The sequence below is a fragment of the Pelobates fuscus genome, chromosome 11, assembly GCF_036172605.1.
Source record: "Pelobates fuscus isolate aPelFus1 chromosome 11, aPelFus1.pri, whole genome shotgun sequence".
Taxonomy (NCBI): Eukaryota; Metazoa; Chordata; class Amphibia; order Anura; family Pelobatidae; genus Pelobates; species Pelobates fuscus.
The window spans coordinates 93262832-93289050 of NC_086327.1; the positions used below are offsets into that span (position 1 = coordinate 93262832).

General features: G+C 38.4%; 1 protein-coding gene across 1 annotated transcript in view; it reads left to right on the top strand.

Annotated features, from left to right (window-relative positions):
• Window positions 1-26219, top strand: part of CHD5 (chromodomain helicase DNA binding protein 5) — a 224360-nt gene that overhangs the window by 108167 nt on the left and 89974 nt on the right. Inside the window, exons 8-12 of the mRNA XM_063436199.1 lie at window positions 133-299; window positions 1850-2071; window positions 5185-5379; window positions 6737-6948; window positions 25213-25344. Of these exons, the coding sequence (XP_063292269.1) occupies window positions 133-299; window positions 1850-2071; window positions 5185-5379; window positions 6737-6948; window positions 25213-25344 (928 nt within the window). The remainder of the gene's footprint in view (window positions 1-132; window positions 300-1849; window positions 2072-5184; window positions 5380-6736; window positions 6949-25212; window positions 25345-26219) is intronic.

Sequence of the window (26219 nt, forward strand, 5' to 3'; positions counted from 1 at the left end):
GTGGGACATGAGGGGTTAATGTTATCTAATGATTTAGCTGCCAGAAGCGACAGAATAGGGTCCACATACTGAGTTAAGTGTCACCAACGCATTGTTTGGTATTACAGATCTTATTCTGCTCTTGTTTTGTAGTTGAAGAAGGTGACGGGTATGAGACGGACCATCAAGATTACTGTGAGGTTTGTCAGCAGGGAGGGGAAATCATTTTGTGTGACACATGTCCTCGTGCCTATCACCTTGTCTGCCTGGATCCTGAACTGGAGAAAGCCCCCGAAGGAAAATGGAGTTGTCCGCACTGTGTAAGAAATCAATCTATTTGAAGGATTGCTGTCGCTTAAGTGTTCTTTATATAACATAGTTATAAAACTGCATTCTCAGATGCTTTGTATTCTCAAGTCTACCCAAGCTTTAGTAAGTTTACTATTTACCACTTTGAGATGTGACAGTGTTTCGGTGAAGAGGGCACCATTTTGAAAAATCATTTTAAAATCCTTGGAGCTTTAAAAAAAAAAAAAAGAATGTGACGTTGGCAGTCAATACTTACCTGTCATTTGTTGATTTGCTCCTTACATTTTTTTCTGTCAAGGAATATGAAATTTTTTTTTTTTTAAAGGACAACTGTCATCAAATTCTCACTTCTCATTTTCTAAAAGTTTAGTACATTTAATGAAACTTTGATATTTAAAAAAAAAATAATTTCTTGATTTTTCTTGAAAATTCCACTCTTTCTGGCTGAGCAGCCATGTTGGATCAGACTCTACTGTTATCTGACCAACTACTGCAAAGCCTAACTTGTTGTTGCTGCTGCAGTTTCAGGCAAAGCACCTGGAGCAATCACAGTAGCAGGCAAGTTAGATAGAGCAACAGTTGGTCAGATAACAATAGAGTGTGAATGAACAAGGCTAGAACGTGTTATTTTGCCAACAAACCACCACCAACTTGTTTCTTCAAATTTAGTATTTTAAGTGAGCCTAATAATTTAGTCAGTCTCTAACATAGGTCCTAATTTAATTCTTTCATCCGAAAACAGATGATAAATATTGACTAGTTTCAGAAGATTTTTTAACTCCACAAATCCAACTGGATATAATTTCAGCCAAAATTTCAGAAGCTGGGCCGGCACATTTATCAGACTTTAATTACTAATTCTCTTAGTCATCAAAAATTAAATCTAAGAAAAGCCCATGGAGGTCAATATGACACCCACATTAGTGTAGGGGAGTTTTAAAACCTCCAGTTTGGCTGTCAGTAGGGGCATTTCAGTGACTGCTCTAATTATAGACTAGCATAAAGGGGCACTAATACAATAATGGGTCAATAAAGGGGCATCTGACAAAGATCCTCCCTGTGCCCCCATGGTGGGACTGTAAATGAATAAGAAAGAAGGGGTACATAGCATGCCCAGCAGATGGGAGCTATGGAATCAAATGTACAGAGAGGATCTAATGTGCCCCTAAGCCCTCACCCATGAGAGGTAGGTGGGAGGTCTAAATATATTAACCCAGAGGGAATTTATTGTTTCTCCCAGCACTCACCCATAGGTGGTGGTGGGGGCTATGAATAAATATAGAAGGGGGGGACGGGACGATTATGGAATGAAAATGTGTCCATGCTCCCCAGTATTACCTATACTATCAGATATCTTCTTTCTTCTTAAATGTTCTTTACTTCTGTCCAAAAAAGTTCAGAATAGGCTCCCGATCATTTTTAACAGTCTTGTCTGTGAGGCTGTAGACTGTAACATGATGCTGGGGGGAATGGATATCATCAAACATAATTAAAAACATAGACTATAGATGATGATGTGCAAAAAATTGTAATCAGTTTATTTTTTGTTTTTTAAATACAGGAAAAAGAAGGTATCCAGTGGGAACCAAAGGAAGATGATGAAGAGGAAGAAGAAGTCGGTGAGGAGGAGGAGGAAGATGACCACATGGAATTCTGCCGTGTTTGTAAAGATGGGGGTGAACTATTGTGCTGTGACACTTGTCCCTCTTCTTATCATTTGCACTGTCTTAACCCACCTTTGCCTGAGATACCAAATGGTGAATGGTTGTGCCCACGTTGTACGGTAAGAATTTCATAAATTTATTGATCTCTTTGCATTTTGACAAAATAACCTTGAGTACATTTCATTTTCTTTATACACCAAATCTTGTTTCAGCAAATGTATATAGAAACTGTAATGCTGGGTTGGTAGTATAGGTGTGTTTAAAGCACATGTGCCCCTATTACTGAATTTTTGTCTTGCACATGTTTATTATATGGGATTATCCAGCTGTAGACCCTTTGCCCACTATGCCTAAGTCAGTCAAAACAATTGTGTGTGTTTTCCATATCTTTTATGCAGAGTAAAAGCAAATGGCATTTTTTGTGAGAACAGTCAGAACGTTAAATGCTAGTACTATGTGTGTGTTTTGATGGTTTTTTTCTTCTCTTATCAAAACTCTAATTAACTAAAACCTGTTTAGATCACCTGGCTAGTGCACACTATTCATATTTGACTGGTATCTAACACTTAGCTAATAAAAACAGGAGGGCATTTATAAAGTAATCATTTGCAGCGTTCCCTCAAAGCACATTTTGTGAGTATTAAAAAAGTGAAAAAATTAAAAAATAGATACTGTATTCTGAATAACTGAATCATGACAAATAAAGTCAGCAATATCCCGATTGGCATAGGGTAGTCAATGACCTATTCTAGACTCATTTACAGATCTGTGTAATACTAAACATAATTGAAAAACACGAGGCTGTTTGTTTTTCCTCCCACTGTTAAGATGTGTGATGACTAAAGTTAGTTGATAAAATAAAGGCTTTCTTTCTCCGCTAAATTACTTCTTGGTCTCTGCACTTTGAGCCACCACCATCATGCTAACCACATTCAGTTTATTTTTGTATCGAGTCAAAAGTGTTTACAAAGTGCTGCCTAGAGAGAGGATCACAAATGTTATTTCCTGATATAAATGCCCGTTAGTGGTGGTGTTTACAGACAGATGTAATTCCATTAATACTGTTCATTCACATGTTGGAGACATAACACCTGGCTTAAATTTAATCTATGTGACTCTTGTTTTGTGCTCTGGATCCAATATAAGTTGGTATTTTCTGTTAACGCAGAACTGTTTGTATGCCGGTCTGTACTGAGGAAACCACAGTGAGCTGCATGCTATTAAAGAAAATAATGGTGTAAGAAAAATAACTGAAATTACTAATTTATCCACAAAAATGGGGGAACGCTGTTAAATTTTTCGATGATCAGTCCAAAGCCAATGCCAAAATACATGATTAACACAATCTTGTCATTGTAGCGGTACTTACCTTATCCGGGGGCCGGCCGCGGTCCTCTCTTCAAGCCGCGCGCGGTCCTGCGGCTGCACGAGCCGCACGCGGCTCATCCGACTCTCCTAACAGGAAGACGGGCAGTGACCGCGAGATGCGGTCACGTGTCCCGCCTGCAGCTAAGAGCGCGCCGCGAGTCTCGGGCGCGCTCTTAAAGAGACAGTGGGAGCCGAAATTGCAAAAAGGCTCCCATTGGCTCCTGTCATGCCAATCACCCCATACACTTACCTGTTGGGGGTGTGGAAGTGACAGGAGCCAATCACATTAGTTTGAAGGCTACTTATACTCACCCTTTTCCCTTAGTTCCTTGCCCTATCGTGGTTTCTGCTACAGTTCCCTTTAGTGCTTGTTGTGTTCAGTTGTGTTTCTCCGTATTTGACCTTGGCTTTGTATTCTGACTTCGTTTTCGCTTTATCCTTGTCTGTACTGTTTGCCGGCTTGCTGATTCCTGTGTACCAGACCCCGGCTAGTTCTCGTTTACGCTGTCTCTTTGTGCCCTTGACCTCGGATCGTTCCTGACTCTGTACTTCTCCTATTACGTCGAGTCCGGCCACTCTAAGGTCCGGTAGACGTATCTCTCCTCTGTGCTGTCTTCTGTTTGGCTGGATCCTGCGTGTATTGGTATATACTCGTTACAGTCATAACATGATGACACAAATAGCAATTGACACAAAAAGCCATTGTTACATAATCTGTAATGGATATTGGGGACAAGAAAAATACAATTCTGTAAAAAATGTAAAATCTTTTTTTTTTTCATTTTTTTATTAAAAGTAGCTACATGGTTAATTATTTGTAGTATAGTGTGCTGAGGTAGTTCTGGGTATAATCTCTAGGCAATGAGCCTTAGACACACACGCTCTTTTTCCAGCCCTATCCTTTGGCTAGGTGACACATTCTGTACTGCAATAAATATGCATTAGATAAAATTACAAATACCTTGCATTGCATGCCTTCAGTATTGCCATTTGTAATGTGTAACTCAAAAGCAAACTCAACTTAAACTTGTAGAAAAACAAACAAACATAAATTAAAGGGTACTTTAGTCACCAAAACAACTTTAGCTTAATGAAGTGGTTTTGGTGTAGAGACCATGCCCCTGCTTTCTCACTTCTTAAATGTTAGGAGTTAAATCACTTTGTTTATGCAACCCTAGTCACATCTCCCCTGCATGTGACTTGCACAGCCTTCTTAAACACTTCCTGCAAAGACTAATGTTTACATTTCCTTTATTTCACATTATCGCCTGATCTTTTAATAGCTTTCTATACTCTGCAGGAGCCTCCTGTGTGTGATTAAAGTTCAATTTTGTGATGGTAGCAGTCGATTTACCAACTGTGCATTGTTAGTTAGATAACAATGCAGCACATTCTGTTGACCGAATAAAAATGTATTGACTGCTGCCGTTACAAATTTAAAGAGCATATAAAAACTTCTAAAGTAAGTTAACATATTTTTCCCCAAGGAATCTGTGTCAGTCACAGCCAGCAGAGAGAGGGCTATGGCTGCATAAACAGAAACAACAGTTATTTAACTTTTAAATGGTAGTGTATTGAGCAGTGAGACTACAGGGGCCTCATTTATAAGCAAAACTGCCTAATTGATAGTTCTTTTAAAGCCTATAGTATGCCTATAATCCATGCTGTATACTTCTCTATAGGCTCTTTCTTCACGATGCTGGATAAAATGTAATCAATTATTGCCTCTAAAACATTTCATATTGTGTTCAATAGTTTGTTATCCAATATTTTCATTATATATATATATATATATATATATATATATATATATATATGCTGTTGAAAGACTTTCTAACACGTTGGATTTATGTCATGCTTTTAGTGTCCGCCTTTAAAAGGCAAAGTGCAGCGAATTCTCTATTGGACTTGGAAAGAACCTCCACCCCCATCAGCTCCTCCGGAGATAGATGTCATCATGCCCCCACCGAAGCCAGTTGAGGGCATCCCAGAAAGGGAATTCTTCGTGAAATGGGCAGGACTTTCCTATTGGCACTGCTCCTGGATTAAAGAGCTACAGGTGAACATAATAAAATATTGTCAATTAACCTCGTTATTTCTACTGCGTCTGTTAATGTCTTGAATTACTCCTTGTTCGTTTTCTAGATTTCACTGTAATCACTGGGTCAGCCTTCAGTTTAAAGACTTTATGATGTAAGATTAATTTCCATCTTACTGGCAACCATAAATTAGCTTCATTATATTCTTTGAAACATTTTCATCATGTCAGTTTCCTCTCATATTTTAAATAATGTCATTGGCTTGGCCTTCCGTCCCTGAGTTCTGAGTTTCCAGTTAGCCTTCTCCTATTCTATTGTCTACTGTTCAGCCTTTCTCTTTATCAAAATCACAAGTTCTTCCTCCTCCTTACTGATGTCAATGGTACAACCTCTCGATTATTTTCCCCATACCCAGATGATAACCAAAGTGCTAGTCACATAGGGATAAAACACAGTTTGGGAACTATAACGTGTTAAAAAAATGCTTTCAATGTTTTAAATAGCATAATAAATAAAGTTCTATTAATGCAACAGGGAATAGAATCTCTGCAAGTACACCACAGGAAAAAGCATAATCTAGCCAAAATGCATTTTTACTACGGAGATGAAAAATACAGGGAAACCATCTGTTCAATGTCATATAATTTAATAACTGATGCATTAAATTATTCTGTTCTAACACTGCTGGGACGGAAGACTCTTTACATGTGATACATTAATATGAAAACAAACTAACGATTTTGTTAATCACAATTCGGATCTGGCAGAAAACTGTGTCAGATTGGTTACCAGAGAAACCTGGCTTTTTAAAGGAGACGTCAAAGATGTACTTACAGACAGACACACATGCATGAACACACAAGTTTCAGTGCATTAAACTGCTATGTTTTATAAATGAATTGATCTTTTGCATTTCTAAAATGTTGTTTATTTTTTAAATGTAATTATAATCCCTTGATTATAACTTTTTTTTTCTTCAACCAATCAACCAATGTAATTGTTGACTGGTCTTTTATGCGCACACTTATGGAGTACATAGTACATATGTGTAGGTATGTGTGTTTGTATATATGTATGTATATGTATTTTCATCACATTCTTCCCACCAGTCTGTGAAAGTACATATGTATACTTACTACAAATGGGAGAGTCTTGATGGCGAGGTATTGCAAATTAGTTTGCTTTATATTGCATTTTCTCATTAATTAAACTCTAAAAGTATAAGGAATATTAAATGTAAGATCCGGGGTCTGTTCGCACATTCACTTCCAGAGTGCACCTCAACATTTAATTCCACAACGGCATAGAGACCAATACATTTGGCTCCTAAATCTGTGTTTGTTCTGAACATACTGTGCTTTCTATTATTTGTCAAAGCTGGAGCTCTACCACACAGTCATGTTTCGAAATTACCAAAGAAAGAACGACATGGACGACCCACCAGCATTTGACTACGGGTCTGGGGATGAAGAAAGCAAATGTGAGAAGCGTAAAAACAAAGACCCTCAATATGCAATAATGGAGGAGAAATTTTACCGTTATGGCATAAAACCGGAGTGGATGATGATACACAGAATAATGAACCACAGGTAGGTGAAAAAACTATTTACAAGTTCCTAAATTAAAATATGTGAATGTAGAATACCCCCATTAATGCCCACGTAAAACGTACACGATCTACTTTTTCCAACATACATAAAAACTTTTCACAATAGACTTCAAAAGTACAAGTGCATGGACAAAATGTGTTGTTATTATTGTATGCCATTGCCAGTTAATAATAACAGCTAGTGAAACCCGGATTCTTTGTGGTTCATGAACTTAGTGTGTTATCCTTTCTCCAAAAAACAAAACAACTTACTGTATTGACTGGAGTGAGAGTTCTGAGTGAGGGGAGAACAGGACCAAAAAACAAGAATCTTGTGTTTTTAAATTTTTGAGATCTGCTCTCTTCTGTTCTGTTACATCACACTGAGTGGAGCAAGTTTCATGACTTTGCCAAAATTCTGTTCTATGGCTTCACCAACACGCAGCCCTGGGGTATGTGGGCAAAATCCTTAGTAGCTCTGTGTTACTATTAGACTCTATTCCCCGTTATTCGGTATCCTATCTGATTCCTGATGTATATATGTGATGCATTTGGAGATATGCTCTTTTCATTACGTTACACATTTCCCCTTTTCCTTTTTTTATTTATTTTTTCTTTTTTAATCAAAAAACCTAAGCGATGCTAAATTCACAATGATTACAAATCCGTGTTAGTACCATATGTGCCTATGACTAAGCTGACACACATATATATATATATATATTTGTATATCCAGTTATAATACACAGTGAGGGCACTACATATTTTGGGTAGACACTAATAAGGATTACCTATATAGAGTCATGATACTGTTTATGGTCGCATTAGTTACAGCACTGCATATGCCTAGTATTTAGTTAACTGGTTCTATATTGGATACACTTTTGATTGAATATTAATTATTATTACATTAATTCATTCATGATACTACAGATGTAGCACTCTATGGGCTAAGTATCTAGTCATTTGTTTTATTTCTTTATTTATCATTTTGTATAATTTTATTTTTTACCTCGATTTTTATTTTCATTTTTATTTAATCTTTCAATACACATCTTAAACTGCTTTTTATATGTAATTTCAGATTTATTATCATTATTTCCAACACCATTATTAATTATTATTTAACAATTCCTGTACCAAGGATAGGTTTTGGATTATGACTATATTCAGGGAAATGTTTGCATTGTCCTTGATTGTGATTACTTTAAAATAAGCAGCACACACATCTTTTTATATATACATACACAAATGTAAAAGTTGTTTATTCTTTGTACTGGTAAGGGTTAATTCCTTCAAGTTATTAGGTGGTAGAGGGAACCTAACATTAGTTGTGCGACCCCTTTAGTTGTGCGACTCCTTCTTTGTTGACACTAAACGTTCTATTTCGGGCTGCAACATGCTGTTTCTGTATTAATTGAAACTGTTACGTTTTCCCTATTTGGGAAGTTTATGTTGCATTTATTGTTAACAATAGATACATTACTGTGTTTCATACCCCAACTAAGAGGTTGTATTTTTATATATTTTAGGGAAAGTATTCACTCACTGCTTTTAGTTGTATTCTATTAAAGGTATATCTATTTTTTATTTACAGGAGCACTTTCTGTTTCATTTTTAATGTTTGGAGCGCACATGCTATACTCCGAATTCAATATATCTATTTGCTAAAAGTCGCTTACTTGTATGTAGCTGCCCATCTTACTACTTATATTGGTTACCACTTTTCTCTTATTAAACTTTGCCAAATGGTATTCAGCTTTACTTGTCAAGGCTCCTGGAACACCTGCATCAGTCTACCAGGACTTAAGGACTAAAACCAGATTGTTAGTATACTGTTGACTTGTGTTTGCCCATATCATGACCCCTGCTCCCTCTGGAATTTGCAATTCTCATATTAACTCTGTGTGTCATTTTGGCATCTTTTTTCACATTGACGCCTCTACATTGCACACCTTACACAGATCAGTCACAACATTCAAACCACCTGCCTAATATCATGCAGGTCCTCCTCGTGCTGCTAAAACCGCTTTGAAGCCTCAAGGTATGGACTCCACAAGAACTCTGAACGTGTCCTGTGGTATCTGGCACCAAGATAATAGTAGCAAATCCTTTCAGTCCTGCAAGTTGTCAGGTGGGGCCTCCATTGAACGGATTTGTTGTTCCAGCATATCCGAAAGATGCTCTGTCGGATTGAGTTCTCGGAGTTTGGAGGCCGAGGCAACTCTTTGTCATGTTCCTCAAACCATTCCCGAACAATATTTGCAGTGTAAGAGGTTGCATTATCCAGCTGAAAGAAGCCACTGCCATCAGGAAACACCATTGCCATGAAGGGGTGTACTTAGTCTGCAGCATTCTCTATGTAGTTGGTACATGTGAACTTAACATCCATATGAATTCCAGGACCCAAGGTTAACAAGCATAACCATTTTTTCAGCAGAAGTCTTTCAGCAATTTGAGCTACACTAGCTTTTCTGTATGCTCAGACTAGATATGCTAATCTTCGCTCCTCACATTCATTCGTCCTTCCTTGCACCACTTTTGGTAGGTACTAACCACTGCATAGTGGAAACGCCCCACAAGACTTGACGTTTTGGAGCATGAGGACGTCCAACATCAGTCACCAAAAGTTAGTTAGCCATTAGGACGTGCCTCTAGTGGCCGACTGACTGTCAGACACTAGAAGCAGTCTTAGTCCTGCAATGTAATTATTACAGTTTCTCATAGACCACGTCTATGAGATGAAGTGATCTGGGTGACTATAGCATCCCTTTAACGTTGTGGCTGATCATTGTACATACACCAGTCCACATCCATTCAGTGACTTTGGTCAGTGTTATAATTGATGCAAGCCAGTAGGAGTAGCTCTTAGGTTGTTCACGGTCACTCTGACCACTCCTTTTTGCCCTGTCATGGTCTCAATTACCGAGAGTGCATTATAGTTATCTGCTGTGTGCTTTCTGGTTTTGACTTAGCTCTATTTTAACTACATTGATATTTGAATCTTAGACTTTATCTCGTTTAGCCATATTTCTGTACTGCCTGGCTACTCTAAGGACATGATATACATTATATTTTCTAAGTATAGAATTATTTTTGCCCTAGGTTTGCATGTTGCTATACACATGCTTTTTGTTGTTATATGCAGCGTATGTGTCATACACTGTGCTTGCAATGTAGCATTGCAAAATAGAATATATGCTGTACTATATGTGCAATCTCTTGACTTACACTAGTAGAGCAGATCTATGAATGACAGATCTCATATTCTATTAATTTGTTCTTTCCCTCCTATCTCAATTACAAGAAAACAAAACTGCATTTTACCACAGCTTAAGGGACACAATGGTCACCAGAACAACTGCAGCTTAATGGGTTTGTTCTGGTGTATGTAGCATGCCCCTGCATGCATTTTTATTCAAACACTGCTTTTCAGAGAAGAGGCAGTGTTTACATTGCTGCCTAGGGACACCTCCAGTGGCAGTCACTCAGATGGTCACTAGAGGGGCTTCCTGGATCAGTACTGCACAATGTGCAGCATTGGCGTTCAGTGTCTCCACATTCTGCATGGCGGTGCTGAACATTCCTCATAGAGATGCCCCCGCCCTGTCTCCTTAGCTGAGATCATCAGAAGTGACTAAATCAGCCAATCCAATGCTTTCAAATTCTGATGATGTCAGCCAAGGAAGCGGATCGGGAGTGGGGACAGTGCTGGCAGATCCGCGTGGCACTGGGTTTAAGCAGAGTTTTTACTCTATTTGGGGAGTTGTGGGGGAGGAGGGCAGGGGATCTAAATAGTGATTTTAACACGATAGGGTTAGGAATACACATTCCTGACCCTATAATGTTCTTTTAATACTGACTTTTTCAATGTTTGAATTTTTTTCTGTGTTCTTTCCAGTCACACTCCCTTTATGTGTGTAAACAGTCATTCTGGGGAAATATTTTGAAAGTTCATGATTTGTTCCATTTTTACAATGTTATTCCAGAGCTTTTCTTTATCAGGATGTTTGTATTCAATATTGTAACAATACTATGCAGTTTGAATTTGAAGCACTGTGTTTGATTATGTCTCTGATCAAGTTGCATACACGTGTCTATAACACAGTTTGCCAAATTTAGCCATTATTGGCATAATCTTTATTTCCTTTTTAACTAATATTTAACCCCTTAAGGACCAAACTTCTGGAATAAAATGGAATAATGACGTGTCACACACGTCATGTGTCCTTAAGGGGTTAAAGGGACACTATAGTCACCTAACAACTTTAGATTAATGAAGCAGTTTTGGTGTATAGATCATGCCCCTGCAGCCTCACTGCTCAATCCTCTGCCATTTAGGAGTTAAATCCCTTTGTTTATGAACCCTAGTCACACCTCCCTGCGTGACTTGCACAGTCTTCCATAAACACTTCCTGTAAAGGGAGCCCTATTTAGGCTTTCTTTATTGCAAATTCTGTTTAATTAAGATTTTCTCATCCCCTGCTATGTTAATAGCTTGCTAGACCCTGCAAGAGCCTCCTGTATGTGATTAAAGTTCAATTTAGAGAGTGAGATACAATTATTTAAGGTAAATTACATCTGTTTGAAAGTGAAACCAGTTTTTTTTTTCATGCAGGCTCTGTCAATCATAGCCAGGGGAGGTGTGGCTAGGGCTGCATAAACAGAAACAAAGTGATTTAACTGCTAAATGACAGTGAATTGAGCAGTGAAATTGCAGGAGAATGATCTATACACTAAAACTGCTTTATTTAGCTAAAGTAATTTAGCTGACTATAGTGTTCCTTTAATTAAGTGATTTTGCTGTGCCAAAGTGGTCTTGCTCTTTTTGAATCGTTCTATTTTTTTTCCAACGAATTGTAAATGTTAGCTGGATATACATATTTCATGATGTGTTTGTCAGTGGGGGAAAAAAATATGCAGAAGATTTGGTTATGTATTCTCTAAACTACCTGTCTCTCCAAACGTTACTATAGCAACTCATTTTTCCAGTAAATTGATGTCATGATTGGTGCCGAAAAGAGAGAAATAAATTATGAAAATCATCTTAAGCACATTTAAGGAATCATAAAAGACAGACTGCACTTAAGAGCTTTGGGATAAAGCAAGTTGATCTGAATGAGATTTTAAATAAAATAGAATGTCAAAATAATTACTCTGCTAGCTATAACCGAACAGAAAAGTCACATGATTTATGTTTCAATCTGATATCATGGTTTTTAGAATGATACATGGATATATTGTCTGTATAAGGAAGCTGATCTAAATCTTTGTGTAACAGAACTATATAAATTAACAAAACCTCCACTAGCACTCTCACTGAGTAGTCCCTGCTCAAGTCTTGGCTTTTAGTTAATTTGCGTCATTATACATTGTATAACTCGTTCTGCCGATTTGTGCTACAATGTAATTACAGGACCCACCATTGTGACATGCTAAAAAAAACTAAACTGGTTGTTGCTGGAATCCAGACGCACCCTTAATATTTCCAGCCTTGTGTTTAAGAACTTGTCTGGGTAGCTCCCACCCTACTTGAGCAGAATGCTCTCCCTGGCTGTTCCCACCTCCTATACCTCCGATCCAGTACCGGCACTTTAGTTAGTCTACCTCAATACAAAAAGAAAGCAGCCCGATCCTCCTTCTCCTACAGAGCACTGCAATTATGGAACGTTCAAATTACACTTTCAAATCTTACCCAAGCCTAGAGATCCTCCTCTATATACCTCAAAACAGAATGCACCTGTCATGGTTGATTATATATTTCCTACCTGTTCTATGTTAAATTTTGTACATATTGTGTATTAATATTCTTTTTGTATTTTATTGTACCCTATTGTATCAATGCAATGTTTTGTGGACCCAGGACATACTTGAAAACGAGAGAAATCTCAATGTATCTTTCCTGGTAAAATATTTTATTTTATAAATAAATAAATAAATTATACAAGTCATCAAACTTTAGACCGATCCCAACCACAAGGGCAGTCCAGAACTGAAATATAGCATGCCAGCTCTTCATGAGAAATACAGCATCTCTCAAGATAATTTTGGCCTTTATTGGGCCTTATCAATTAGGCGTAGTTGATACCCCATCACAGTGAGCCAAGGGTCCACATCTGGATTATCCTTTGGACTTAGGAAGACCCCAGTCATATGCAAAAGAAACTAAACCAACGTGTAAGAGGGCAGCGAGAATGGACAAAAACTGAATTTGTTTGCCCTTCGACTAGTCACCACTCTAAAGTGCACGTTTAGCTTACTTGTGCCATTATTACAGGAAGCAAATACCCTGGGCCTTACAGGTTAGAGTTAACTCCATTGTATGGTGCTTTGAACTAATGAATCTCTAGTGTGGTGGCTTAACAGGATGGTGGAAGCTCCACCAAATTATATTTTGGAATTGATGAGTGACCTCCTGGGGTAACCGCTGTACGCAGTTTAGAATAACTCTCTCTTTTCAGCCCCTTTTCAGCACAATCTGCTGAACTACAGCAAGTGTTTACATATGTCATCCCTCTACATCAAGTGTGGGAAATAAAGGGTCAGGCGGAAGAAGGAATGAGAACGATGTAGCAGAAGGAGTGCTCCTTTCATGTTGCCGTACCAGCAGAGGAAAGATAGTCTTGGAGTGTGTGTGACTCCTGTGCCTGTGACTTTGTTCATCACTCCCCTCCCCCAGTGATTCTTATTATCAATTCAATGCTCAAGGTTACAAGTTGTTGTTTTTTCGTTCCTGTAGTCAACTCCTCCTTCAAACCAAAAAAAAAATAGTAATCAAGAAATCACAATTGCAAACTCATGGTTCTTTATTTGTATTTAAACTGTTAATAAGGTTTCAGTCTTATATAAGACTCTCGAGAGTAGACGTTGATTGCAATAGGGCGTATAAATATATACAGTGTGTTATCTTGGTGTGAGGTAATGATATCCGGACAATGTACAATTTGACTCTTTTAATGTAGTCTGAAGTCCTGACTAGTAAAGTTCCCAAAACCAGTTTTGCAAGCAGTTCGATAATGCTATTGGTGTTTTGCAACAAGGTATTCATGATCTGCTATTGAATCAGGGGTGGCCAAGAGTCCGGTCCCCAGCTGTTGCAGGACTACAGCACTTATTTTGCATCACCGGCTGAAAAGTTTGCAGTGCATCATGGGAGCTTTTAGTTCTGAAACAGCTGAGGATCTGCTTCCTGGCCATCTCTGTATAAATCTTCAGTTATTGCAATTAGTCAGCTCTGACATCACTATATATCTCAAACCAGTATTATACATTTACAATGTAGTTTTAATAATTAATATAGAAGTTGAGGACATGGTAAATTGGTAAATTAACCTGCTCTTCACTTCCGATCTATCTGACCCTTTTCAAAGCAGTCAAGCATCCTAGCACTTGGACGGTCTATACTTTCTTTGATATTTTATTTTCATGCCATTTAGAGCAGCTTATTTATAGACATTACAACATTCTGTGCATAGGTTATTCCATCTCCTAATGCATTATTTGGCACAGCAGAATACCATGCTGTGCATGCTTTGAGGTTTCTTTAATTAGTTAACCCTTGTTTGTCTGCTGTACTGGGCCTTTATAGAGAACAAATCTATATACAGTATTATTATTTATAAAGCACCATCAAATTCCCCCAGTCCCTCCAATGTGTCTGATTCCCCCGCCCCCTCGCCAATGTGTCTGATTCCCCCAGCCTCCCCAATGTGTCTTCCCCCCTTTCCCTTTCCTCCATTTCTCCTTCCCCCACGTGTCTCCTCACTCATGTGTAGCACGACCGAGCCGCGGACCAGAGGAGAGTAGCTTAAGGAACCTCTCCCCAATCTGACAGGAAACAATTCGACACTCCCTGCACGCACTTCCTGTGAGACCGGAGTAAAGTTTAATGGAGCTGCTCTCCCCCAGTCCGCAGCTCAGCCGAGCTAGACAGGAGGTAGGTGATAAAACAAATGGGGGTGGGGGAAGGAAAAAAGGGTAAGACACATTGGGGAGGTGGGGGAATGAGAGCTACACAAGAGTGACTTGCTGGAGCAGAGAGCTGTACTGTGTGCACCGCTCCTGCTGGCGGCCGCTTGTGCTGCCTTATGGTAGTGCTGACCCTGTGAGGGGAGACAAGTGATTGGTCAGTAGTTGGATGGTGTTGTTCCTTTTTGAGGGTCCTTCATGACCAACTGCAATTAGATTACACAGAAAAAAAAAAAAAGCAGACTGATGTTCTAGCCCTAAAAAGGGCTTTTTGGGGTGCTGCCCTTACAGCAGAGATCAGATGAGTCCTTCAGGACTGTAGTGGACACTGAATACACTAGCCTAGCTATCGATTTCCCTATTAAATCAGCAGCAGCTACACTGTCCCTCCTCTCACTAAGAATGCAGCTTCCGGGGGGCGGGGCCTAGCTGTCATGGAGGAAAGACGCACTTCGTGTGAGCTCCCTCAATATCTCACTTTAAACAGCTATCAACAAACGAATTTCACCCCAGAAGGGGATGACCCAGCAATGTTGCTCCTACCTGACCGACCCGACATGCTTAATAGCGGTCAGCAACTCGGCAGAGTCTTACTTACCTCCGCGTGGCAAGTGTGGCCTGGTGCTCACTGGGCGGGAGAGGCGGCCGATCTCCCGATCCTGGGATGCTCAGGAGAAGCTACTTCCCGGCTGGAGCTCCGTTACCCCCCCCCCCTCGGACTGGTGGGGGTTATCCCGGTCCACCCCTGAGAGGCTGTCTGGAGCTAATGGACGCACAGAGCACAGCCGCTCAGGCTGACATACTCATCTGCGAGTCTCCCAATATGGCGGCAGCCGCGTGTTCACCTGGTACTAGCAAAGCATGGCAGGATATTGAGTCTAAGCTGGACAGACTCTTTAATCAATTTTGGAAGCAAATAACAAGCAGGAAGCCCCAACAAGCTCCACCACAGCCCCAACAAGCTACACCACAGCTAAGCGAAGCAGTACCCATTAAAATCCACCAACGCAAAAGGCGTCGAAGACGGGACCGGAGGCACAAACAGAAATGCAGAGCCTGCCCCACGTCAAGCACTCGCCACCACAATCCCGCACCGGACGTGAAGCACCACCGGGACAGATCCGACCACCCGACAAAACAAGCTTCCACCACCTCAAGCCGCGAACGCGGCACTCAGCCAGAGACTTGCCTTTGTTGTTCCAGGTATCAGGGACTTCCAGGGTCTGCAACTGGCGCCCAGAAGGGATCGGATGAGCACAAGCAGTAAACAGCAGCCTGCCAAGCATGTCCCACTATAGCCGATCCTCCATACCATGCCTTTGATCACATGAACTGCTCTCTGCACATTAACTAATCATAAAGTAGCAAGCGTTTAAACATGTCATTATTTCACCTCCTAAAGAGTTTATTGTCGAAGTTCCTTACATGCCTTTACCTTAACCAATCATGTATTATGTTATTCACTAGTCTCATCTCATGGGGCGACCTACACTTGATTTATAACTAGTGGTGGAGTTGCTGATATAAATACACAGTTGATAACGTGCAAGCTACACCCTAAACATGACAGCCATCTTTCACAACAATGTACTGCTATATACTCATACCCTCAGTGCAACTAGCCATGATATATGCACGTTCAGCCTAGCATGCTCAAATATAACACACTTCTGTCTAAAAAAAAAAGAATGCAGCTTCAGAATGAATCTAAAATGGATGCTGTCCAGGAGGTGGGAGGGTCTGGGAGGGAGGGTCTGCTGCTGATTGGCTGGAATGTGTCTGCTGACTGTGAGGTACAGGGTCAAAGTTTACTCAATGATGATGAATAGGGGGCGGACCGAACATCGCATATGTTCGCCATCCATGGCGAACGCGAACAAGCTATGTTCGCCAGGAACTATTCGCCAGCGAACCGTTCGGGACATCTCTAGTTGCCAGTGATGTCCGTCTTTGCTTAGCTGAATCCAGTGCCTCTATTATGGGCATATCCCTTTACTTTCTCAGTAGCCAGGTTCTATCCTTGATATTTCTACCTCTGTGAAGTTTATCCACCGTACTAATTTCCTTTCGTGTTGTTTTTATCTTGGCTTCAGGTTGTAGTCTCCATGGTGGGCATTGCTTCTCTTTGAGCCTGATCTTGTGGTATAGCCAAAATTCCAGAGTATTGCAATATACAATGATACCTTTTTTTTTTTATTGGAATAGCATAATACATAAAAGACAAGTTTCCATGAGTTTTCCTCTCTTCCTTATGTCTGAGGCAATACCTGGCATCTTGTCTATAAATGTATAGTACCTATATTCAAACACGTACAGAATATGCAACAGCGTAAGGTCCTTGCCTCATAATGTAAATTCATGCATTATCACTGCTTTAGCTCTGCTTAATAAACTGAAACACTTCTTCATTCCTTAACCCCTTAAGACCGGAGGGTGTACAATTATGTCCTTTTTTAAGCGGCTCTAAACGCCGCCGGGCGTAACTGTACGCCCTCCGTTTTTTTTTTACCTACCCGGTCGCCAGCGGATCGCGGTTGGGGGGACTCCCAGGGAGCCCCCCGCGGCACGTCCACCCTCTTCAGCCCCCCCAGGCCATGTGAGAGTGAGGTCCTTGCGAGGACCTCACAATCACATGGCCGGTATAGCTGGCTGCAGCAATGCCAGCAGGGGGACTGCCTGTAATGACAGGTAGTCCCCCTGCTGGCTGGAAATCAATTAAAATTAATTAAAATAAGTGTACATTTTTTTTATATACTTAGATCATATATATATATATATATATTATATATATATGATCTAAGTATATATATACACATATACATACACACACATACACCGTCTAGGTGTATTTTAGTATTAATATATATATAATTATATATATATATATATATATATATATATATATATATATATAATCAAATTACATGTAGACTGATACTGATTAAATATATATATATAATTATTGTTATATATATATTTATATATAATATAAAAAATAAATATGCAAATACGTAAAAAAATTACATTAAAAAAAATAATTAAAAAAAAATAATAAAAAAATATATATATATATGTGTGTTATTTTGTTCTAACTGTATTGTGATATTAATATATATATTTATATCAAAATACACGTAGAACGAAATAATATATATATCTATATACATAAATATATACGTATATATCACTATATATACCTATATATAAATAAAAATATATTTTTAAAAATTATATATATATATATATATATATATATATATACATATATTAATTCTACACATATATTTATGTAATATTTTTACATAATTAGGTATCCTAATTAATTACAATTAGCGGGACCTGCCTGACAACCCATGCCGAAAGTATAGGGAATTTAATTTGCTAGCACTATATTTAACCCTATAACTTTCCAAGACACCATAAAACCTGTACATGGGGGGTACTGTTTTACTCGGGAGACTTCGCTGAATACAAATATTAGTGTTTTAAAACAGTAACATGTATTACAACGATGATATCGCCAGTAAAAGTGACGTTTTTTGCATTTTCACGCACAAACAGCACTTACACGGACGATATTATTCCTGCAATACTTTTTACTGTTTTGAAACACAAATATTTGTGTTCAGCGAAGTCTCCTGAGTACAACAGTACCCCTCATGTACAGGTTTTATGGTGTTTTCAAAAGTTACAGCGTCAAATATAAGGCTTGTGTTTCATTTTTTTCACATTCAAATTCGCCAGTTTGCTTACGTTGCCTTTGTGACCCTATGGTAGCCCAAGAATGAAAATTACCCCTATGATGGCATACCATTTGCAATAGTAGACAACCCAAGGTATTACAAATGGGGTATGTCCACTCTTTTTAGTAGCCACTTAGTCACAAACACTGGGCAAAATTGGCGTTTTTTGCCTTTTTCACACACAAACAAATACTAACGCTAACTTTGGCCAGTGTTTGTGACCAAATGGCTACTAAAAAAGACTGGACATACCCCATTTGCAATACCTTGGGTTGTCTACTATTGCAAATGGTATGCCATTATGGGTGTAAATTTAATTCCTGGGCTACTATACAGTCTCAAAGGCAACGTAACCAATCTGGCGAATTTCAATTTCAAATGTAACGTGCTATATTTGACCCTGTAACTTCCCAAAACACCATAAAACCTGTACATAGGGGGGTATTGTTTTACACGTGAAACTTTGCTGAATAAAAATATGTGTATTTTATTGCAGTAAAAGCAAACAGTATTATGACATTGACAGTTAAAATGTCATTTAGAACTAAAGAAATAACAACATTTCTTATTTTCTCCCATTTTTTTCATATTAAATTATGTTTCATAGCTAAATATTTGATATTAACCCCTTAAAGACCAATCTTCTGGAATAAAAGGGAATCATGACATGTCACACATGTCATGTGTCCTTAAGGGGTTAAATGAAAGCCCCGTTTCCCCTGAATAAAAGGATATATAATAAGTGTGGGTGCATTTAATATGAAAGAGGTGAATTACGGTTGGACAGACGAATAGCGCAAATGCCAGGTTTTGTTTACGTTTTGTTTTGTTCACAACTTGTACATTTGGCTCAGTCCTTAAGGGGTTAAAGGGATTTTAAAAGGATTCTAGAAATATTCCTTCCCTCCGGCCCCTTATTAATTTTGTGTTGCGTTGGCTCTCTCTGCTTCCATAAACTATGCTACCCTGCCAATAGGCAGTCGTGATTGCCATTAATTTATTTCTATGAAATATGAGCGTAGCATGCACTGCTGGTAAGAGATTAAAGAAAATATATTGTCTTGTTTGATCATCAAAAATATTTTTCTATGAGAATATACTGTTAGCAGTCAACAGGACTTGTTAAATTGGGGTCTTCCGTGAGAATTCCAAGTTTTACATTATTATATAATTTAAAGGGAAAAAAAAATGTTATTTATATATTTAAAGTCCAAAACGCTGATCATTCCTCTTTATTGTTTAAAGCAGGAACTGGCTGGGATCTCTAAGCTAATCCTTAACCTCTTTTTCTGCTATTGAGAACGCACTTGAATATGATATAACACATGCGTGCATGTGTGAATTCTTACTAATTTTTTAGAGAGCTGTATTATAAAAATGCATTCATCCATGATTGTAATTCAATTCTTTACATTGCAAAGGCAGCTTCCCTTTACCTGCGAGAGCAGTGTTTATTAATATTTCACATTTAATTAAATGTTGGTCACTCATGAGTTGATCATATGCTTATTACTAGCTGTTTATTTTTATGGACAGCTGAGCAATCTTCTGGTAATTATCCATTGTTTTATTTTTTGTTTACCTTTGCAACCACCGTGTAGCCACTCAAACATATCCTCCCTATGTCCAAACAATACAATGTGCATCACTGGCAATTGGTGGAATGGAGGTGGTCAGTCCATGAAACATGAGAACTGTGTTTTTGTACATCATGTCTGAAGCATGGGCAGATATACCTAGAACTAGTCGCACTGCACTTTTTGTGGACTTTTTTGTAGGGTATCTGACAAAAAACAAAACACATAACGGGCCTAAGGTACCAAGTTTGGATTGTTTCACTGGATCTGCAACAACTGTTGCAAAATCAGTACTTACATGTATAAATGAGCCTTTTGCATGATAGTCATGTTTCCTCTTTGCTCCTTAAATCTCAACTGAACTTAAAGGAACTCTAGCTCTACAACCATTTCTTCTCATTGAATTGGCTATAGTCACACTCATACTCACTCATAGGAACGGCGATTGTGATGCTCTGTGTGACGAAAGCCATTTCTCCACTGAGTTTTGGAGGGGACTACTTGCCAGCCTTTTACCCTGTGACTATGGCACCTTTAATTTATTTTGTCTGAGAGACCCTAATTGTGCTTATTGGCACTTTTAACATTGGTTCTTCGAACTCACGAACAGTCGAAGTGGCCGCTATTCGACATTTGAACACGTGGTGGCGGCCATCTTGTTCGCATGGACTAAAACCGTGAATAGACTTCAGGGGGACTTAGCCGCGAATGCTCTGGAACTATTTTCGGCATGAAAACCTCACGGATTCCCGGTCGGTCCTCCAGCGGACATGAAATCCTGGGTTCGCATGGGCAAAAATATTACTTCCATAAAATTTCTGAACCCCTCATCTGATCTGGGTAATTTTTTGATATGTTGTTCACCCAGATCAGGGCTATCATGGGATGTAAGATTTATGGGGATATGTTTTGGGGTACTTATGGTACTTTATAAAAATGTGTGTTTTTTCTGCCTAATGTTAATTGAGTTAATAGATTATCTGCCTTAATTGTATCACAGGCAGAGGGGAGGGATTGTGTACTGTATGTGGGAGTGTCGTTCATTGTTACATTGTTTTTATTGGCTTGCATACTTTGTGTCCTGTGCCCAACAAGGTCCACCTCAGCATCAACCTTGTTGGGAAACTTGCATAAAAGGCCAGTGTGCCCCATTAAAGCTGAGTTCCTGTTTTACCCTCACCATAGAGTCTCGTCTCATGTGTGGGGGAAAAGGCTGCATCTACCCTGGGGATTGCTATATCACTATACTCCCCAGGGATTATAATCACTCTTTTAAGAGCTGTTTCTACTTGACTCTCTGGAGGAAGAGAGGTTCACCCACTTGAACCTGGAGCCTTGTCATAGGTCCAGGGTGGGTAGGAGATGGCGAGTTCCCAACCAAGCTGTAACACTGGATGTGGGGACTGCGGTGCTGATGGTGTCTGGTGGAATGTTTGGAGTCGTCGGTAAGCACTAGGAGCATCCGTCGGCAGAGGTACCCAACCGGGGTACAGGAAGCTCCGTTACACTCTGCATTTTACTCCTCCTGCCCACCCAGGTTCCCCCTAAATATATAGCATGCTCCTCCAGCTGTTTGAAATTCTCACTGAATTACCTTTTCATTCCATGAACATTTTACCAATAGCTGCTTCTCTCTGTTAACTCTTTTAGCCATTACCTCTAAATTTCCCCTGCTACCTTTTGTCTCGAATCCCCACAGTATCCTTTAGATTGTAAGCTCACGGGTTATCTAGCTAAGCACTTTGTATAAAAGAGCTTCAATGGCTAGTTATCAGCTTATGGGCAGGGCTCTATCTACCTCTTGTATACGTCTGTGTATATTGTACGTTCTCCACTAATTGTACAGCGCTGCGAAATATGTTGGCGCTATATAAATACAAGTAATAAATAAATCGTCTACGGAATCCCCTGGTGGTGTCCCTACTTTTACTATAAAACTAGTTGAGTAGTTTAACACTGATGGCATCAGTTGGTACAATATAAAACTGATGTGCCAAATTTAAACGCAAAATCTCCCCAAATGCGTTAGAACTTCAACAGAATGGCAGAGCATTATGCGAATTGTAGTCCTACATGATCCAAAGATCTACATTTCGGTCACCCCTGATATATTCAGTGCATCACAAAGCTATATAACAAGCAATTTAAAAAAAGGTACAGTATCATTTCAAATGATATGCATCTATGTGAAAAAACATACATATTGTAACATGATTTCTCATTCATCAAAGCTAATTCGTTACCTGTATCTCTACTGATTACCTGATATGTGTGTGTTTTACACAATAACTCTAATCCAACAATCAGTAAATGAGAAATCCTTACCATGCATGCACGATTCTTGGAAAAATGGTATTAAACAGATGTTCTTTCTTAATGGCAGTTGCCGATTTTGGGTCACCTGAAAGTTGACCATGACAGTGGAGAACAGAAGAACTACTGCCCTCAGTTAGTGCTACTTCACCATCAAGTGTTTATAATGCTTGCTGAGGACTATAAGAATGGACTGACCGGTGCTACTCCATTCTACTACTGCTGCACTGGCAGTGAAGGCACCATGTCAACATCATTAGCTAAGATAGTCCAACTGGTATAGGTTTTACGGATGTGTAGGAGCTAGGCTTAACTTGTGGGTATTACAGTAGAATGGAGAGCCTATAATAAGATCTTAATAGCTCCGAAAGCAATTGAATATATACTTTTTTTTCATGATAAAATATATATTTGTTGCTTTAAGAGCTGCTATCCATTCTTGTGAACATGTTCTGGCAGGTTCACTTAAAGACCAAATAAAATTCTTTTCCTCAAACATTTAACAAAGAAACAACAATTTCTGCTCAAGTGTTTAGAAGAAAATAAATTATTTTATATAAAGATACCACATTTCCTGGAATATACTCCTTGCTTCCATCGGTTAGTTACAACTTATAATCTAATAGACGAGTTCATTCTGCAAAAATAAATTTGCATACTGATGGTGATTCCACAGCATTTACCAGAGATTCGTGGGATGTCATGTAGTAATGTGTCCCCAGACAAAATTTTTATTACCATCCCATTTTATGGTTAAAATATAAAACTGACACAGAACTGCTTAAACCAGAGAATATGGAGTATAACACATCGTGTGACTATGAGGGGGAAAAAGATAACCTTCGTGAACTTGCTGCTCAATCTTTTATGGGGTACCAAGATTAGCTATCATTCGGCCTGGACAAGACTTCTAATATATAACAGAGCAAGTGAAAATGAAAAAAAGGTGGATCTCAAGGATTTAATCTAAATGGGTCTGATACTTCATCCTATCCAGCTCCTCCAGAACTAGCAATTTCTTTGAAAATGTGTGATTTTCACCAAGTTTTCAATGAGTATTTTCAGTTGGAAGAAAGCCCATTGCCGAATGAAATTACGAAGTTCTACATTTCTACATGTGCAATCTCAAACGGCTCTGGGTAATTTATTCTACCGGAATGAAATGCTTGATTCAAATTTTTGTTGTCCCTATGGTTTCATCACCCTCTAATGCAACTATTAAATTACCAATTAAATTATACTATGTAATATGTTAACTTTTTGAGGTATGCTCCATATTTACTATATCTATCTATATTACCGTCAGTTGTCAAGACAGATTGTGAACACTGTTATATATTACTGTATTAAGTACTGTAATCTGTTTATTTCTAATACAGGACGTATATAATCCATAACCTTGAATACATCTGCAATCTACATATAATTCACATTTGTCAATACATATAACATGCAAGTTGGTTGTTTTATATTGCATCTTCACATAAAGGGCAATTATGTCGGCTCCAAAGTAATCAGTAAGATAGATTCTTCCAAAAGAATTCTTGCATATTGGAAAATTAACAGCTCATCCGAACGGTTTGTTACCAAACATCCGTTATCAACAAGTGTACTATTCCAGAGCAAATCATGACGGCTCTCAATTAATTTAGTGCCATATCATGCCAAAGACCCAACAAGATTTTTCTTCCCAATGATATGAGACAAGTTGTCCCAATCTTGTTGGATAAAAATCATTGATAATTAACTGTATATCTCAAAATAAAAAGTGGCCTCTTCTAAGTGCACTGTGGATATATTCAAATTATAGTTTTCCTATAAACCAGACATTTTGGTGGTTTAATTATCTGCAGTTATACTTGATAGGATACTTGATAGGAATAGACCAGACCACGAGATTTTTTTATCATCTATTGAAGTTAATACCTTTTATCACAAAAATCTTTTGTGATGAAACTAATTAAATATCACCATATCACAATGCAAACTGCATTCTCTAAATTAATGCAGGATTATTTAAAATGGAATTAAAATCCTTGTTCTGTATCTTCTGTGATCAGCTTACTTCTAATTAGGGAATCTCGTTAACTAGCAGGTGTTATGTATCACTAGGTAATTTTATACACTAGCTTCCAACCCTCTACCTTTTTTTAGTTGAAGTCACACGTTGTCATTAGAACTTTGTCATGTGGATGGCATTTATTTGTAGCTGTGAAATTATTTATCTCTAACATAAATCGTGTGTATTTTTCAACCCGTCTCTGTAAAATTACTGTGGTTTCTTGATGTTTTCAGATGCTGGGTAATTAAAAGCCTGTAGTTTCAACACATTCTCAGCATGATCATTTTGTAATGTGTTTTCTCAAATAATGCCGATAAACAGATTATGAAAAAACAGACAATTATTTAGGTTGCAAAAACAAAAGCCCCTCCACATTCCATTGTGCAATAATTGACGGATAGTCCGATTTTAATTGATACTATGACATATTGAAAACCAGCATTTAGATGCAATCCTTTTGTTGAATCTTAATAGTCGCGTCTGTTCTATGTGTTTGTTTTTTTCGTTTTGTTGTCTGTAGTGTAGATTGCACTTCTCTCACAAAGGCATTTAAATTCAGTTTAATTAAATGTCAACATAACACATGTTTTGTTTCTGAATAGTTTCGATAAAAAAGGAGATGTCCACTATTTTATTAAGTGGAAGGACTTACCGTATGATCAGTGTACGTGGGAAATTGATGACATCGATATTCCGTATTATGAAAATCTTAAAGAAGCTTATTGGGACCACAGGTATTTTATGTTAACTCATCTATATTGATTACAATATTTATACGTCATTATATTTGGAAAATGCCATGAACTTGTTTATGTTAACAATTCTACTCCTTAGATTTGGATAGTTTAATTGTGTGGAAATCTTAGTGGTAAGTTGCTTATTTTCTCCTTTCATACCATGTTTGTGGAAACGAACATGAAAGTGTAGTGGTTATTTCTATGTGCTAATTAGGCAATCACTTGCTTATCATACGTGTCATTTGTGTTGACATGAATCTAGTTCCACCCAATAGAACATAGAGCTTCTTCACTTTTGTGATGATGGACAAGCCACCGAAGACACAACCAGGAAATCCTTGAAGTAGTATGGTTGATGCAGTGGGGCTTGAAGATCTACATTGGGTTATATTATAAAGCAACATTATAGTTTTAGGAATACAAAGCTGTATTGCTAAAAATATAGTGTGTCTGCCCCTAATAACCCTTTCATTCTCTTACCTTATTCCAGCGTTGAGGTCCAACTCAGAAATCAGAGCGAGAGGAAACTTAAAGCGTATGCTCGTCTAGCACCACGTGGCCTTCCCTATAGGAAAGCATTGAATCAGTAATTTCCTGTTGGGGAGTTGAAGATGCAGGACGTCCTCATGCAAAGCATAAGGGTTTACAGCATTGCTTCACAGAGTTAAATTCCACGAAACAGCAGGAAGCACCTCTACTGGTTTAACCCTTTAATGTCTATGTTAAGGGGACAGGAACACTGCACTCAGACCACTTCAATGAGATGAAGATGTCTGGGTGCCTATAGTGTCCCTTTAAATGGAATAATAGAAACTTGTAACTTGTTTCACCTTAGTACCTTAATTTTTTAATATTTGTTCTGTTTTTATATT